The sequence below is a fragment of the Ambystoma mexicanum genome, chromosome 9 (assembly GCF_040938575.1).
Source record: "Ambystoma mexicanum isolate Mex_15411 chromosome 9, UKY_AmexF1_1, whole genome shotgun sequence".
Classification (NCBI taxonomy): domain Eukaryota; kingdom Metazoa; phylum Chordata; class Amphibia; order Caudata; family Ambystomatidae; genus Ambystoma; species Ambystoma mexicanum.
Genome location: NC_090931.1, coordinates 444,202,967 through 444,220,529, shown reverse-complemented (window position 1 = coordinate 444,220,529; position 17,563 = coordinate 444,202,967). Strand labels below are relative to the sequence as shown.

Here is a 17,563-nt window from a genome sequence, read left to right as displayed (position 1 = left end):
AGATAAACATGTTGTGGCTGCTGAATGTGGATTGTTTGTCCTGCACTAAGAGACCTTGAAGCTGAACTAGAGTTGAACTGAACAGTAATTTAGATGTTGTCTTTACCAATAGCATCATCCTCGTTCAAACAGTGGAACAGAATGGTGAAAAGCTGAAACCGTGTGCCTTTGCAGAAATCTTGTGTACGTTCCTTGAAACTGGATTAACCTTAAGCTTGAAAGCAAATGTTACCATTGTATCATTTGTGCAGGATTACATTTCTAGTGTTTGAGGAAAACATTGAACAATATATAGTTGTTTGAATCTGCATTAGTTATGTGAACTGGCTACAAACCCTTAATGAATATGTAACTCGAGGATGGGCTGGATGATGTAACCGGGACTGTGGAAAGTGTATATAAACCTGTGTCTTTGTAATGTCCAGCACTCTCCTCCCTCACAGTGTCTGCTGGTACACACAGTGAGGCGCTGAGAGCCAGATAGCTATTTGACCAATAAACTGTACATGTACTTCTGAAATTGTGACTGGCGTATTTCATCTTTGGTGGTATTAAGCTTTGATATTTCTTTTGATCTTTCACTACATATTAGCCACCTTGTACTGATGTATTTGTCTCTTTGCATGCACCCATATCTTTCATATAATTTGTCTTTCTAGATAAGTTTAACCTTTTCCTCCAGAACATCTCTCTTATGCCCAGTACTCAACTGAGTTTTTTTGCCTTGCAAGTACAGAATTGTTCACCTGTTGAGTTGGGTCCTTCAGGTGAGTGGCACAATCCTGCCTTTGCTTCCACTGCGGAGGGTTGGCTGCCAGTGAGGTAAGTTGCCTTTTTAAATGCCTATTAGCCATCTGAGTGGTACAGCCTGCCTACGAAAGACTTCGGCAGGCATTGTTCATGAAGGGCTGACAGGTGGACACATGGATTCGATTGCGCCAAGATTCGATTCAGTTTGTTGTGTGTGCTATATACATTTATCAAAATCAAATTAAAATCAAAATCATGGATGGATAAAGTGATGGATTTCTAGACAGATGGATGAATGGCTTGTTGAATGGATGGAGAGAAGACATAAGCACATTATTACAGACTTTTGTCAAGCACAATCTTGTCAGCATGCCTTTGTCCTGCACTTTCATCATAGGTTCTGGTCCACCTTGCAAAGTGGAAAGGACACAGCTTAGCCACCATGGTATTCAGGCTCAGCTGTGACTTGGTTTACCCACAATGTAAATCTGATGAAAGGTGCTCGGAAAATAGGTGAGCCCTCACTGTATGCCGTCGTTAAGCTTTGTTTGGCCAGTCATTGGTGAAAAACATGACCTGCAGTAGAGTTCTGCAAGCCTACAGCAAAGGCACTCCTGATGTCAAAAAGTAGTGAGACTGCACCATATTCTCTACGGTCTGGTTTTCGCAGATAGGGGCATGCACAGACATGCAAAATATGCAATGTCATTTTGTCTGGATATTTTCTGAGTATGCTATACTATGAAGTGGTTGACAATGGTTATTTCGAGATATTTCACATTTTCTTTGTCCTCAATCGGGCTTCATTTTATAATGCTATGGATGAATGAACTTCAAAGCTCTGTTGTGAGTGCTAACATGTTCTAAAATGTTAATGCAATCTCAGCCTGGTACCTCTTGGTTCTTGCCCGGTTGCCATTGCATGCATCTTGCTTAGAGTGAGCACCAGTTAAAGACTGGGTGAGCACTCCACTCCACGTTCTTTAATGTCAGCATAACGACACAGCAGGCATCTAGGATGCGTTTGGGTTTTCTGAAGTGCTCCATTTCAGCAACATACCTAGATTTATGCAGCAACTAACAACACTTTGGGTAAGAGATGATATCAAAACACTTTCTAAAAATCACACTATGTTTCAGAGAAGCGATAGATCTAAAAGGCGCCCCAATTCCTTTATCTGAGTGCTTTCAGACGCTTGTGAGTAGGGCCGTAAAATGAATTTGTTCTCAACTGCTTTACCTTAACAATGGGAACTGGTACATAGTTTCATCGAGAAACACACGACGAGATGTCAAGTGAAAAAAAAACACAGTTGTAGGTACATTACAATATATTTATATACACTGTATATTTGTATTATCATTGGATCAGCTTCAGATGTTCACTTATTTGACTCAAGCTCTAATCCTGCTCAACCCAAGAAATAAAAAATATTAAACAATAAAAGAGCCAACATGTGTTTTGTTTTCAGACTATAATATTTGTTCAGATGAGCAACCTCCAGGTGTCACGGGAGGGAGGCTTGGAAGCAGTATGAGGAAGACTGTGAAGGTAATATCTTGACGGTATAGTTTGGGGATATTTGACCAAGTGGTAGCCATGTTAGAGTCAGGCCATGAGACATGATCTGATTTGACTGACCCTAAATAGGCGAATGTTCAGGACATGTCTTTCGTAAGCAGAGCCTTCTCAATGATTGGGAACGTCAGCCATACATTTCTTAATCCCTTATCGACATGCATTGAAGGAATGGATTTTAAAAGAGAAATATGGTGGTCAAATTATACTAATATATCCAACTAAGTATTAGCAAGTGTATGCAAGCGAACTAGTGCCGATGATGTCTTTGAAGAGGTTGTTCCCAGGTGTGCTCAGTGAATATGTGTTGCAAACAGTGATGATGGGTAGAGGTGAAGACGCACTGCTTGAGTTGGGTGAGGTAAGGCGAAGTAAAGGTGCCGTTGAAAGATCAGTGGACTTGAATGCTCAGCTGCGTGGCCTGTCAGTATGTTAGTAAAAGGACTCGGCGCCCTGAAGCTAAGAACTGACACTTTCAATGGGGGGGTGGGTGGGACCAGTGTATTGGAACCCACACATCTTCCATTTGCATATATATTAGGTATAATGGGCAAAACATGAATGCACTCATTTATTATTTAAATGACTGCTTTAAAAATAATAGAAACGGTAAAGCTGTTGAACCATTACTCAGCTTGGCTCTCTCTGCATAAGACCCCTGATTAGTATGAGATGCTGTAAAATTGGAGTTTCCTTGGCACATTCTCCTTACTCCCCCATCTCCACTGTCTACTCCTGCACGTTACTGCGCCTCTGAAGGCCTCAGACTGCAAAAAGATAAACCGGTCTGTCTGCAGAGCAGTCGTTTATTCTGAAGCTTTTTAGTTCTATTTCGATTGAGCTTTGGCTCTCTCCCAGACCCTTTGCTTGTTTTACAATCACTCAGCAACTCAGTAGAGCACATAGTGCTTATAGTTCCACTGCATCTTCCTCTCTCTGAGGTCCACTGAAGTTTGCTATTCTCACTGGTGCAAGTCCATGTAGCAACCAAAAGTAAAAGCAATGGCTAGGTGAGAAAAACACAGTCACACACCATAGTTACAGCACATATTCATATGCAAGACACAAAAGCTGTCGGACGTTTCCATTACTTTGAAGTAGGCAGCTAGTGAAGACTGCTTGCACCTGGAGGAAGGTTGTGACGACTAGAATACTAAGTGCACAATATTAGTGGAACACAAAATAACTGTAGAACCTGTAAAATGTGGCTTCTCAGATTGCTGCCACCCAAAGACATAAAAACATAGATAGGTCTTTGGCCAAGTGCAGGTGTGGTTAAATGGGAAGAGGATGCAATACTGAGGGCACCCATGCATTACAGTGATTGTTGTGATATAGGTTTACCCCACTGCCGCACCGGAAGGCTAAATTATTATTACCAGTGAGTCATATCCTCGTACAGCACCGAGATGCCTCATAACTATGTTATTTGGTACATCTGCTTCTGACCACACTGTAAGACACATGTGAACATGAAACCGGTCGGTATTAAGCACGTTATAAAAGAACAATTATAATTATGAAATGCAATGGATGCCATCTGGAAGGATTGAGAGTTACGACTGGAGTACAGAGGCTTCGCAGTTCTCCTTTCGAACTGGGGCAGTCAAAGTAAATTAGGATAAGACCCCTCTTAGAAATAATGCAATTGTGCAAAGAAGCCACGCATGTAATAAACTCCATACGTTATGAAGGGTTACTCAATCATTTCAATCACATTTTCTGTGCTCTTACCACTTCCTACGGGGCGTTCACTTAGGTGAAAGTCTCCGAGGCTTGGATTCCATTACGGAGACAGCAAAGCAATACCGAATTAGGTAATGTGATGTTGGGGAGTTAGGAAGCAAGTGATATAGTTCTCAGCAAACTCACCCAAAACGCCCAGAGAATAATAAGCATAGGTGAGTGTTATATGCACAGTAGGTGGACCCCCTAGAATCACTTCAGGCATACTTTATCGCACAGGCTTCCTCTCTAGACCCCATGGTCATTGTATGAAGCTTACGTGGGGTTTCAGGCTTAAGGGGGCGATCACAGTCAATGAGGAGCTGGCTGCTCTGATATCAAGATTTCACCAGAGTCTTAACCCTTAGAGGGCTGCCAGAGTCTAGTCCTGGTTTTGAAACTTGCATAAAGGAAGATGGTAGAGGACTGGCCCTCAACTCGTTTTTGTAATTGAGTTTCTTAAGCCTAGTCAAGCATAGGTTGGTGGTCAGTTCTGATTTACAATAAAGCCTTGTTGGAAATTAAATGTATTTATAATGTGAAGACTTGCACATGCAGCTAAGCGATGTAAGGGTCAGAACATCTGGCATTTAGTGAGCCGTGAACTAGCATTTTGTAAGAGGAGCAATTACCAGGGGTGTTGCTAGGTCTGTAAAAGACCTGGGGCTACGCTGATGTCGTAACTGTCAGGACTGGGGGCTAGCTAGCCTTTTGGTTGTAGCTCCTGAGATTCTATCCGGGGCTAAAACCAAAAGATCAGGGGCTACAGCCCCTTTAGCCCCCCGCCCCCCTCCTAGCAATGCCTCAGGCAATTACAAAAGATCAATGCATCACTCTGAAAACTTAAATAGCACAATGAAATGTAATGACCATTAGAGTGATATTCCTAGAATTATATTTCTCTCAAAGGAATTAGTGTCGGCTGTATATGGTGCTTCATAGAGCTCCTTGAATAAATAAATGTATAAATAAATAAATAAAATAAATAAAAATGAGGTACATTTCTGGAGCATTGGAGGAAAATCTTAAGAGCCTTGATCAGCCATTTCCAGAGCAATGTACTCCAGGGGAGCACATTGGATCAACAATGCTTCACAACACATTTCCTCTCTCTCCTTTAACAGTAATCAATAATGTAAATATTTACTGCCACAAAGGTTTTTAAAGCTTTTGCAAAGTTAAACATCGGATGTTCCCTTTGATTATATCTTGAGCAGAATCTGTGGCTTTCTGCCCCATTGGGACTGTTCTCTAAGCAGAATCCACGGTTTTCTGGTTCTGGGATCATTTTCTGAGCAAGAACCATGCCCTTTGCTGCTGTGTTCAGCGTCTAAGTAGAAACCATGAGCTTTGCTGCTGTGATCATCATCTGAGTAGAGACCATGGCCTTTGCTGCAGTGATCATCATCTGAGTAGAGACCATGGCCTTTGCTGCTGTGATCATCTGAGTAGAGACCATGCACTTTGCTGCTGTGATCATCATCTGATAGGGACCATGGCCATTGCTGCAGTGATCATCATCTGAGTAGAGACCATGGCCTTTGCTGCTGTGATCATCTGAGTAGAGACCATGGCCTTTGCGGATGTGATCACCATCTGAGCAGGAACCATGGCCTTCGCTGCTGTGTTCAGCGTCTAAATAGAAACCATGAGCTTTGCTGCTGTGATCATCTGAGTAGAGACCATGGCCTTTGCTGCAGTGATCATCATCTGAGTAGAGACCATGCCCTTTGCTGCTGTGATCATCATCTGAGTAGAGACCATGGCCTTTGCTGCTGTGATCATCATCTGAGTAGAGACCATGGCCTTTGCTGCTGTGATCATCATCTGAGTAGAGACCATGGCCTTTGCTGCTGTGATCACCACATGAGCAGGAACCATGGCCTTTGCTGCTGTGATCACCACCTGAGCACGAACCATGGCCTTCGCTGCTGTGTTCAGCGTCTAAATAGAAACCATGGGCTTTGCTGCTGTGATCACCGCCTGAGCGGGAACCACAGACTTCTGCTTGTCGGCTCATCTTCTGAACAGAGACAATGGCTTTCTATCTTCTGGTACTGCTCCATGGATTTGAGAAGAAACCGGGACCGTGTGTGCTGGGGCTATCCCTTGAGCAGAACACATTTCTGTCTTTCCCTTTCATTCGCCCAAAGAGTATAGCAGTGTGCTATTTATGGAGGTGAGGGTGAACATAGGCCCTTTTCCTCCACCACTCTTTCCAGGACAACTGTGATCAATGCAGCGCCTTGGCTCATGCAGTTGGAAACACAAACAAAAATGCATTTCCCCATCGAGAATTCTTTGTTCGCATGCTCCAAGGAGTGCGTTCTGTTTCTAGAGATGAGATGGTGTGCAAGAGTGATCGGACCGAAAGGACGTAAGTGACAGGCGAAATGTCCTGACTCCGGAATGGAGATCACCAGTACTCACGCCCTGGATATGTTCATAGCAAGCGTGTGCAGCCGGTGAATTTGCAGTATTAGAAGTCTTTGTAATGTCCCATTTGGAAGAAACGAGGCCTTGTCCAATCTCCGAATGCTTCACTTGTCCCGCACAGTTTTCCCTTTTCTGTTGAAAGTGCTGATGCAGCCTCACACTCATCCGGATCAAAAATCATAAATATATAAATAAATACATTAAATGAATAAATTAGAATAAATACTTTTAGCAATCTCATCGAACCTGGACAGAGAGCAATGCAGAAAAACCTACTGCCAGCGGTTGGGAAGGGGATTGTGAAGTGTCTTTAGCAGTTTTGTGCCAATGTGTCTTTTCTCTTTGTCTTTGTTCACGGCAATTAAAAAGTTCCCCTCCCCAAAAAATCCATGATCAATAAGAACCATCAAATAACGCCCTCTTCCAGAAAATGTACCAGAGCTCAAGTAGTGGCATCTGATGCTGCTGAAGGAAGCTGATGCCAATTGTTGTCCAGAAACACAAGAACATATATTATTTGTCGAAGTGGTGGGACGAACCGCTTGCCATTTAACGGGGACACCTTCTCAGTTACCACTTAAAGTCAATTTGCCCCTAACCTTACCATTATGGGCCTCTCTGATCAGCCATTACATTACCCGTTCTGCGTGCAACAAAATGTGTGGCTCACATCTCAGTCCATTCGAAAAGCTCAAAATAGTTCAAGAGTAGGTGCCTTGTTGTACTGAATACAAGTGTAATATTCAGATGGCACTCTATATACGAATTTAAGGTCTACAGGAATATTAAAGAGTATGCATGGTGCTATGTTATCATATACCATTTGGCCATTAGAACATTGGAATATCTGGAAGACCAGGACATTCTATTAACTTGCCCTTTGCAGGGTTACACCTGGACTGAATGTAATGTTATTGGACAACTAGGAACATTTTTATTGAATGGGTATCGTAAATCTTGGACCCCAAGCCTCATGATAAGGACAGAATGACTCCAACAGTTATTTTCAAAAGAGCTATATTCAAGATAGTTCTTCAATCCTTTTGGAGCTTCTCTATGGGCACACAACTAAAGGTTTGACTGGAGCTGCTTCAGGAAGTGCAAGCAGTGCAGTTCTTGGACTGGTGATTATCTGCACCACCTCGAAGCAGCATGAGCGAAATAAATACTCTACTGACCATCTGTCAGTATCCACCTGCCCCTGGGGCTTTGGAGGGTCGCTGACGATAGCACTGCAATGACCCCCAGCCAGTTAAGTGGGAGTTGAGCTTCGAGAATGGATGACTGTGAGGGTCATGTTAATAGCCTCAAACTATAGGTTTGGGACATCTTATTTCCTTTTCAGTGCATCACTACAGATGTGTGATATCCATAGGGCAGCTCATTGTTGCAGGCTCTCGGGCAACCAGAGCTCCACAATTACCCTATGATAACACATATAACCTTATTGCTTGAAGGGCCTCTGAAAGACTTGGTTCCATATTTGGCTTCATCATCCAAGGTGCGCCGTAGGTCAGGGACATAGGACCCTTCATGATGGCTGAGTGGTTGCTGTTTGTCTATGACCCCTAAAATCAGGTGTCCCCATTAAGTGACTTCTTTTATATTGCATATGTCAAGCAAGCCTTTCTGGTGTGCCCCAGCGTGACGTTTCCGGTTTGCCTTTGAGTTATCACTGTTAGCTCCCACTAAGGTAAAGAACACCATGTTGATCTCTTACTAGCAGAATTTGGTCAGGATCACTAGCTTGCAAGGAGTCCTCCCAAGCCACAGCCACTTCCATATCCTCCAATGTCAGGCCGGAGTAGGGATTCTAGCCGCCATCCCAGATCAAACTCCCTGTTGTGCCCAAAGATGCAAATAGGCCTTCTCCATCCTGCGCAAGATCTGATTAGGTGTAGATGTTTTCCATTATTCATCCCATGTATTTTGGTGTACTTCTTTCGATCCCACACCCCTGGCAGTGACGCCATCTCTCTTTACCTTCTAGTAGGCTCCCTTAAATATACTGTCCAGGACAGACATCACACTAGTGTACGAGTACTGGATGGGAGCTCGGGGTGTATGGGGTGACAGGTGGTGACGTGGCAAATGGAGGGTTGATCAGATTGCACCCTGCTCCTTCGGGCCCACCATTTCCTCCTCAGTCACTCAGAATCCAGTGCTCTCTGAGCTGCTCCTGCTGCGGCTACGGGAACGGCTGCGGCTGTAGCTGCTGTAGCTGTCGTAGCTGCGACTCCGGCTCCTGCTGTTGGAGTAGCTGCTGAAGGAGCTGGAAGAGGAAGGACTCGGCCTATAGTAGGGGATGGGTCGCTTGCGGGCACTAAAAGCAAAAAAGGACAACATTAGAATTCTGCAATGACAGACTGGTCGAGAACGGACAACCTTATTGGAAAACTTGAGTACTCAGTAGCAAAGCTATTTGAAAGCATAGGAAGGTGAAGCTATCGAGTGGGCACAGGTGGACAACAATTGAAATTGCATTGAGATCTTGGTGCCTCAAACTGAAAGATAACCAGAAATCCAAAATACTAATGCAGCTGAAAATGGAGCCCTACTAACATGTTTAGAGGTCTGAACTTGCTGAGAGACATCGAATATTAAAACCCAGTCTGCTTTTTCCGAGAAACAAGAAAAATGGCAATAATCTACACTGACATTCATTATATGTAAATTATTCTCATTTACATTAACTGCGCCTAACTGGATACTACAATTTGGTGTGCCGATGACTGTAGCCCTACCTGTAAAATGCCCTAATGTTTTGATTGCTTCCAATACTGTACAATGACTATACATTATCTGTGCTGCACACCACCCCAAGCCTATGTCCTTGTTGCTTTCTTTCCAAGTACCTTTAACTTCTGTAGTTCAAGTCCAGAGTTGTGTGTGTGAGGATTCACTCTGCACAGAATTAGAGCTGTGTATGTTTGCAGAGATGGACGCTGTGCACGGAACCAGGTTTGTGCATATACACAAATGCACTCTGCACAGAACCGAGGACTGTGTGTGTGTACACGGATGTGCACTCTGCACAAAACCAATCCTGTTTAAATATAGATGTTAACTCTGCACATAAGCAGGACCTTGTGTATACAGATGTTCATTCCATAAAGAACTGAAATATGTGCATCCAGATGTCCGCCTTACACAAAATCATGGCTGCGCGTATATGGAGTTTCACTGCACAAAATAAGATCTGTGTGTAAATAGAAGTGCACCGGCACATAACCAGTGTTGTGTAAATATAAATGTCCACTCTGCACAGAACCAGAGATCAGTATGTTCGAATGTCTACTCTGCACAGAAGTAGAGATACCTGTATTCAAGAGATCTCTCTGAACAACACTGGGTCTGCATGTATACCGATGTTCTAGGTCTCTGTATACACATGCGCAACATGCACAACACCAGGGTTTGTAAATACAGATGCTTGCTATGCACAGAACAAGGTTTTATACAGGTAGCGTATTCTGCACAGAACCAGGGATCTTTTAGACTTGTGTTCAATCTGCAAAGAACCACGAGTGTTTGTATATAATGTATATTCTGCGCACAAGTAAGAGTGTGTTTACTCTATGCAGATGTGCATTATGGACAGAAACGAGGTTGTCTATATAGCGATGGTAGCACCTGCACTGAGCCATGGTGTGTTTATGCATAGTTTTAAGTTACAAAGGGCACAGGCTTGAATATCAGGCTTCAAAATCAGTTTATAGGGATGTAAAACGAGATGTACACGTAGGGATATATATATATACACCTCTGTTTACTCAAAAAAACCAAGACATAGGTAACCCCGGGACTCCTCATAAAAAATAGTTTTCCTTTTGTAGGAAGGAATGCCGGGGTTCCTTATTTCTTGGTTTGTTGTTCAATTGTCCCCACATTATCTATGGCTACAGTGTTGCCCCCCCCCCCTTTTTGGGAATCTGATACATATGTTTGCACAGAACTGTGATGCAGCCTGAGTTGAGTCTCGCTCAGCATAGAGCCAATGGAATGTAGGCATTGGTCAGATTGCCTCTGCTCCCTCTACCCAGGAATACACTACTAAAGCTTTGCTCACACAGTACTCAGGTCACCACGATGTAGTCAATGTTAGTTCAACATTAATGAATATTAAATGCAGTGTTTCCTGAAAGATTTGCCGAAAGATGAGTGGAAGTTAGTTACTAGATTAGCCAAGAAAAGAGTAACATGTTGGGCAGCCTCGTTTGATTCCTTCCTGGGAAGCTTGAGGGAAATTGGCTCCAGTGTTCTGTCCCTCACATCATTACTTCTCAACTGAAGTTGTTCTTGCCCGATCCCCAACAGACTCCTCCTTATCCACCACAAAGAGAACCAGGCCTATTATGGGAAACAACAGACTCTAAATCCTAACGAAGGCATAATAATGTTCCAAGACCTATCGGAAAGGTAGCCCTCGCCTAGTCGAAAAGTGGCTAAATGTCATTCTAAATGTCATTCTGCGTGCCTCAGCCGTCCATACAGTCTAAGCTAGGGACCAGTGTGACTGGCCATTAGGCGACTGATTTCAGTCTTCTTTTAAGAGTCTATTGAGAGATTGAGTCATCCACCTACAACACACTTTATGAAAGGAATGAGCATCCGTAGCTGTGTCATGTATGTCATAGAGAAGGTTGAAGCCTGGGAACAGGAGATGAGCTCAAAGGTTGGGTGCCACATTTTTTTTTATAAACGCAAGGATGGTCAATACACCCCTACATTGCACATTACTTCTCTGCAAGGATGTTGCATTGATTTCATTGAAGGCATTGGTGGTTACCAATGAAGACAATGATGGCATGACGACTGGCTCTGGGAAAAACTTCACTGACCATAGGATCGTTTATTTGGTTCACCACTGAGACACTATCGGGTCATTGACATACTATTTGTGTCATTGAACCTGGGAAGGAATGAGACTACTCTGAAGTCTGTTGTTTGAGTGCCCTTGACAAATACAGTTAGGGGCTATGTGTTCTACCAATGAGCACAATTCTAGTGATGAATGGGATGATCTATGGTGCCTTTTGGCTCCCATGCGTGATACTGAATTGATATTGAAGATGGCCTACGTTACCATGAGTAATACTGTAGCGATGGTGGAGTTGGTCTACGCTGCTGTGTAGGCTATGACATCCACTCTATAGATCTGTAAAGTGGTCTATGCTGCGATTTAGGCAGCAGGGCCAACTCAGTTCTTCATCCTTCTGAAGTTGAAAAATAAAGTACTATTGAATTATGAAATAATAACACATATAACTAAAGAACCTTTAGAAAATGGACAACACTGACAAGAAACTCTTTGTATGAACGTGGGTAACATTGCATTGATGTGCAACAGGATGCAGACTGCCATGAGTAATGATCCAGTGGTGTCTGTGGTGGTCTGGGCTGCCCTTTAGTGTAAAATGTGTAACACTCTAGTGGTTTCTGAGGTAGTGCAGACTGCCCTTTATGTTGTACATGAGTAACAGTCTAGGGCTTTGTGAGGTGGACTGGGCTGCCCTGAGTAAGAGACCAGTGATGTCCGAGTTGGTCTAGGCTGCCCTTCATGCTGCCATGGATATGGATAACACTCTGGTGATGTCGGAGGTGGTTTCATGTTGCCTTTTAGGATCCCAAGAGTAACACTCCAGTGATGTTGGAGATGGTCTAGGCTACCATGAGTAAAACTGCAGTGAAATCTTAGGTGGTATACAGTAGGCTGCACTAGCAACAGCTCGGTAATTTCTGAGGTGGTGCCATTTGCAGTGTACGCTGCCATGAGAAACGCTACACTCATGTTTGTGGTCAGGGTGCACAATTTGTACTCCCCTAATAATCACTAGGTAGTCATTGCCTAAATTAACTCTTGGTAAACAATACATGGCGTGTTGTGTGTATGTGTAGAATTGATGTGAGAGACTTTTTTAATGTCTGGCTGGTAGCTTGCAACTTGACATTCTACCCATTTGTGGTGGTCATGGCTACCATGAGCAACACTCCAGTGATACCTGAGGTGGTTTATGCTGCCTTTTACGTTACCATGAGTAACACTCTAAAGGGCAGCCTATACCACCTTAGCCATCTCTAGTCTGCCATGGCTAAAACTCCAGTGATGTCTAAGGTGGTCTTAGCTACCAGGAATAACACCCCAGTGATGTTGGAGCTGGTCTAGGATACCATGCGTAACACCGCTGTCATGTCTGAGGTGCTATAGACAGCCATGTGTAACAATGCAGTGATATCTGAGGTGGCCAAGGTTGACATTTAGGCTGCCAGCAATCACACTCCAATGATTGATTAATGAGGAGGCATACACTGCCATCCTTATCACCGCACTGCTGTCTGAGGTGGCCTATGTTGCCTTTGTGGTATGAAAGCACTCTAGTGATATCTGAAGAGGTGTAGGCTGCCCTGTAGCCTGCAATATGTAACGCTTTAGTGATCTCTGAGGTGGTCTAGGCTGCCATGGGTAACACTGCAGCAATGCCTGAGGTGGTCTAAACTGTCATGAATAACACTACATTCATGTCGAAGGTGGTCTAGGCTGAGTAGTGATGTATGTGCTGGTCTAGGTTGACCTTTTGGCTGCCATGAGTGAATGGTCTTGGAGATTGCTGACGTTTCCTGCATCCAAGACTCGCGGTGGAGCTCTTAATAGATGTTTGGATAAAGGCCATTACTCCCAGAGCCTCTAGGCTGAAAAGATTATATGGTTATCTTTATGTATTGTTGAATTTACATAGCTCCAAAAGGCAGTACACGGCTGCCTTGGGGCACTCCCTGAACAGAAGTTACACAAATCATGGCACTGTGATCTTCAGAAGGTTTCTTGAAACCAGTAGGTCTTTAGGGCTCGCCTGAAACATATGTGCTCTGGGTCCTGGTGGTCTAGAACACATCATGTTCAATAGGAAGCCCGCTCTTAAAGCAGTCTTTTTGATTTTGGAAACACAAGTTTTGAAGCCTCTCTTGGTGCCCATTTCTCTGTGTATTGGGGCGAGCACATTCCCCAATCTGGCCTATTTTCCTTTCAGTGAGCCCCCAATGTAGTGGGAGTGTGAAACCCTTTGAAAGGTGATGCTACCTGGAGGGGAGGACACGTGTGTGCAAACATCTGCTATCTTCAAAAGAGCATAGAGAACAAGGAATTTGGGAAATGTTGATAAAGTGTTAGTTAGCTGTCCCCTCAGTCTGAATAATTAGCACTAAACCATCCATCATACACTGCTGTAGTATTATGTGCTTGTGAGTAGGATTAGTCTAACGACAGACAAACATAGACGTAGCACAAGCAAAGCTTAGTCCAGAGACGCCTCACACAGAGATGCCGACAGTAGGTTAAGGTAACCAGGACTGGCCTGCAGCCACGGACATGGACCTGGAGCATCACCTTGGGGAACCTTGATGTGGAAAAAGACATGTCATCAAAAACATAGACAAGTAGAGAACATCAAATTTATTCTTTAAGAAATAAATCTAACACGGGCTAATATAGGTCATAATTTGCTCCCATCGTGCTACCTGTGTGTTTGTCTCTCTGTGCAGTTAAGGACCGTCTGATGTGCTCTGTGCAATATCACTCCTCAAAACAAAAAGCCTTGCCTGTTCCAGGAATGCTTTCCACTGAAACCCATGTGCCCTATTTCCTCCTAACCATGCAAACAACTTTAGAAAGTGGGTGAAAGCATGCAGAGATCCACAGGCTCTCACCACCAGGCTTCTATACGTTTGACTCTGTATTCTCTGAAGCCTTAAGTTTGGGTACCAGTAGACTGTGAGTAATAACAGCAATAATTACAGCTCTGAGAAGCAGGAGCAACCTGCCACTATATGCATTCGATACAATTACTATTGTGCTTTTGAAAGCTGAATACGTGTGCCTGCCAACTGGCCTCTCAAATCAAATGTAGCAGCGCCAAATCGAGGACCCTCATTTTTCCAATATGATACAATCTCAGAATATTGAACAAGCTTCTCTGAAGCTATTGCCGATTTGACCCAGCAGAAACCATATTTAATACATTCGTACTTTGTGAGTTGTTTCACTCACTCCTATTAAGCGACTAAATGTATACTCCTACCTCATTATTGACACCAAATTGGCAGTCATACATCGGGAAAAGTCGATCAGCATATCGTAATGGTGAAGAGTTGTGCAAACCGTGTGATTTATCCCACACCCCTGCCTACTCGATCGGAAATAACGACTTTCTCCCCAACCACTCGAATGACGGTTAGAGCAGCACTTACACAGCAGTCCTGTTTCACTATCTATCTTCTATTGCAGGTGCACTTCCTGCTCGGCGCCGTTTGTGCACGCAGCACGCCACAGTTACCGTTGTTGTAGGGCAAGCGCAGGGCGTTTCCGTCTATCACGTGAACTGCCAGAATAACGTCCATCTTTCCCGTCATCCTTAGATCTCGTTACACAGACTTAAACAGGTGAGGATCATTTCGACACGTTATACGTTCTGAAACATGTTCATGTAACAGTTACAATGTCCAACGTGGACCCCTCTTCTCTTCACCAACGCAATTTATGTGACACCGCATTTTACATTTAACAAGAATATAGAGTTCGTGTCGTCTGCTTCTCTCTGAGACCAAGGGTTGTTGTATTGTTCCGTTAGTGGGCAAATGACGCACCAAAATGGCTGGAAAACATACACTGGAATTATAAGAACGAATGCCATGGTTTAAAATTGGCTCCACGTCAGTAGTTTAGTGGTGGCTGTGCTCCCTCTAGTGGAGAATATTATCTTCCAGTTTTGAGAGATATGTGCTTGGATTACAACATTATTTTGTGTTTTGGAATTGAACACATAATGCGATTATCACTGCTACTGCTATCTTGGCCCACATGCTTGTGATATTGACTTGGGATTTCCAAGTGCACATTTACCATCTCCCACTTGCTCCTCTTACTGAAGCCGTTTTACGCCCTGGGATTTCAGATATTTTCAAGCCACGCCTTTAAACATTACCAAATTAGACACATACAGTGCACTTCAACCCCATATATAAAAACTTCTTTAAAGATATTACCAGTGCTTTAGGTGGGCCAGTGCTAGCCGGGACCATGCCCTGGCAATCTCCAGAACGGGCTCCCAAGCTGGGGCCCACACCAACTATCCCCAGCCATGCTGACGCCTCAGGCCTCTGTGTAGTCTAAGTGCTGAACAGTTACATGGACTGCCTGCTGGTGTCGGCACTTCGGAAGAACTGACATCTGCAGACAGCCAGTAGAACCGTGGCTTCGGCTACATGGCTGCCAGATGACTCTGAACTCTGTAACAGGAGGAGTGCTGGAGGGCCCAGTCTCTCCTTTTGTTTCTGAGTAAAGAGTCATCATGCATCACAAAGCCTTTTAAACGAGGCTTCATGATGTGTGATGCCTTTTTACGCGGAAACAAAAAGGAGCGACTTGGCCCTCCAGCCCTCCTCCCATTTCGGAGCACAGGTAGCCCTTTCATTCACGGAGCCTGTGGTTTTTAACCACACAGTGCCTTGAACGAAAAGGGCTGCCAGTCCCCTTACCCCCATTGGTGAGGGGGGGGCTCTGGTTAGGGGGCATGGCCTGTGAACACACATACATAGGCCACACCCCCTAATGAGAGCTCCCTCAATTTAGCACCCCACTTAATCCACTGGATATAGCTCGGCTCATAGCCATCTCTGCCTCTGCCAATTTCATCCTACAATTGCACAAATACTTTTGCATTGAACGCTAGACAACGTTCCCCCGAAAGCGCCCATTCATATGCAGCAGTGCGCTTCCAGCCAGCCCTCAGCAATACAAGGCTGTGGACATGTAGCTGTTAGTGATTCACAAAGGCACAGGCGACATAAATGTACATACAGGGACAGCATGACCTTCAGTTACAAGTGCCAGGCATATTAACTCACATTAAAGCTCCTCCTCCCTACTTTAAACCGCAAGGGCATAATCCTGCAGCAAAATGGCAGTGTTCTCCACATCGCGTCCCCCACGTGTCCCTAACTCTCCTAAATGCAACCACAGCTCTGTTCTGGCACATCCTGCTGTCCGATTGTGTTTATGTTGCAGCCATTCAAGAAGCTTAGGTCAGCATCTTCGGTTTGTAGCCTCAACCTGACAGTCCTAACCTAGGCGAGCCTCACAGCATGTCCCTAAGCACCCCGCAGAGGGGTGGCATTGTTTGAACTCTGACAACCTTGTCCTTCCAGAAACCATGTCAGCCTAGTGAAATGAAAAGGTGGTATTGATATTGATATTTTATTTCTATCGTGTTCGTACAAAAGTGTTCCAGAGCGCGACAAGGCCAGGGAGGGGAACAGGGGAGAACAAAACAGCGATCTTACTAGGCCCAGTGGGATTGAGAACGTGCAAGTGCATGGGCGAGGGGGAGGGGAAAACTGCATGGACGGGGGAGAAGTGTAAAGTGCAGAGCAAAGAAGAAACAGATAAACAATAAATAAATAAATAACAAATAAATAACAAAGGCAACAAACAGTGGTAGTTCAGCCAGCAAGTGGCAAGTGCTGGGCTTTAAGCAGCAGACAGGGTAGGTCTGATAAGTGCAGGAAAAAAAAGGGGGGGCTGTATGGGTATAGATACAGACCCCATTGCAAGGAGTAGCCCGAAAGGCGGTGCGCGAGGGAGGCAAGGTGAGCAGGTACCTGGCCCCAGAGGGGGCAATTAAGCACTAACGCCCACGATGCACACGTATGGAAGGTCCTGAGAAGCATGTATCCTGATAGCTACAGCCTGGGAATAGTAATGGCACATAAGTTGAAGCCAGATGACGACCCTGCAGACTATATAAAAGAGGTACACGATCGATGGACGCAGGAAAAATGAAGGAGGTGGGACGGGTGCATACCCTTGTTTTACCACATATTGGTCAAGGGGTTGCTGACAGATGTTCACGCAGCATTCGACAAGATTGTAGGGATAGAAGCGAAGGGATGGCCAGAGATACAGGCAACGATAGTACACTACTGTAAACTGGCAAGGTATACAATGGAAGGAGCAATGCTTGTGCCTGAAGCTGCCACAGTGGCACCTGCCCAGCTGGCAGGGTTTCACGTGGGGAGCAC

At 44.4% G+C, this 17,563-nt stretch overlaps 1 protein-coding gene across 3 annotated transcripts in view; it reads right to left on the bottom strand.

Annotated features, from left to right (window-relative positions):
* Window positions 1-2,070: 2,070 nt before the first annotated feature.
* SRRM3 (serine/arginine repetitive matrix 3) overlaps window positions 2,071-17,563 on the bottom strand; it is a 672,576-nt gene continuing 657,083 nt past the window's right edge. For all 3 annotated transcript variants that reach the window (XM_069614948.1, XM_069614950.1, XM_069614949.1), the window contains one exon: window positions 2,071-8,813. In XM_069614948.1, the coding sequence (XP_069471049.1) occupies window positions 8,642-8,813 (172 nt within the window). In that variant the 3' untranslated portion in view covers window positions 2,071-8,641. The remainder of the gene's footprint in view (window positions 8,814-17,563) is intronic.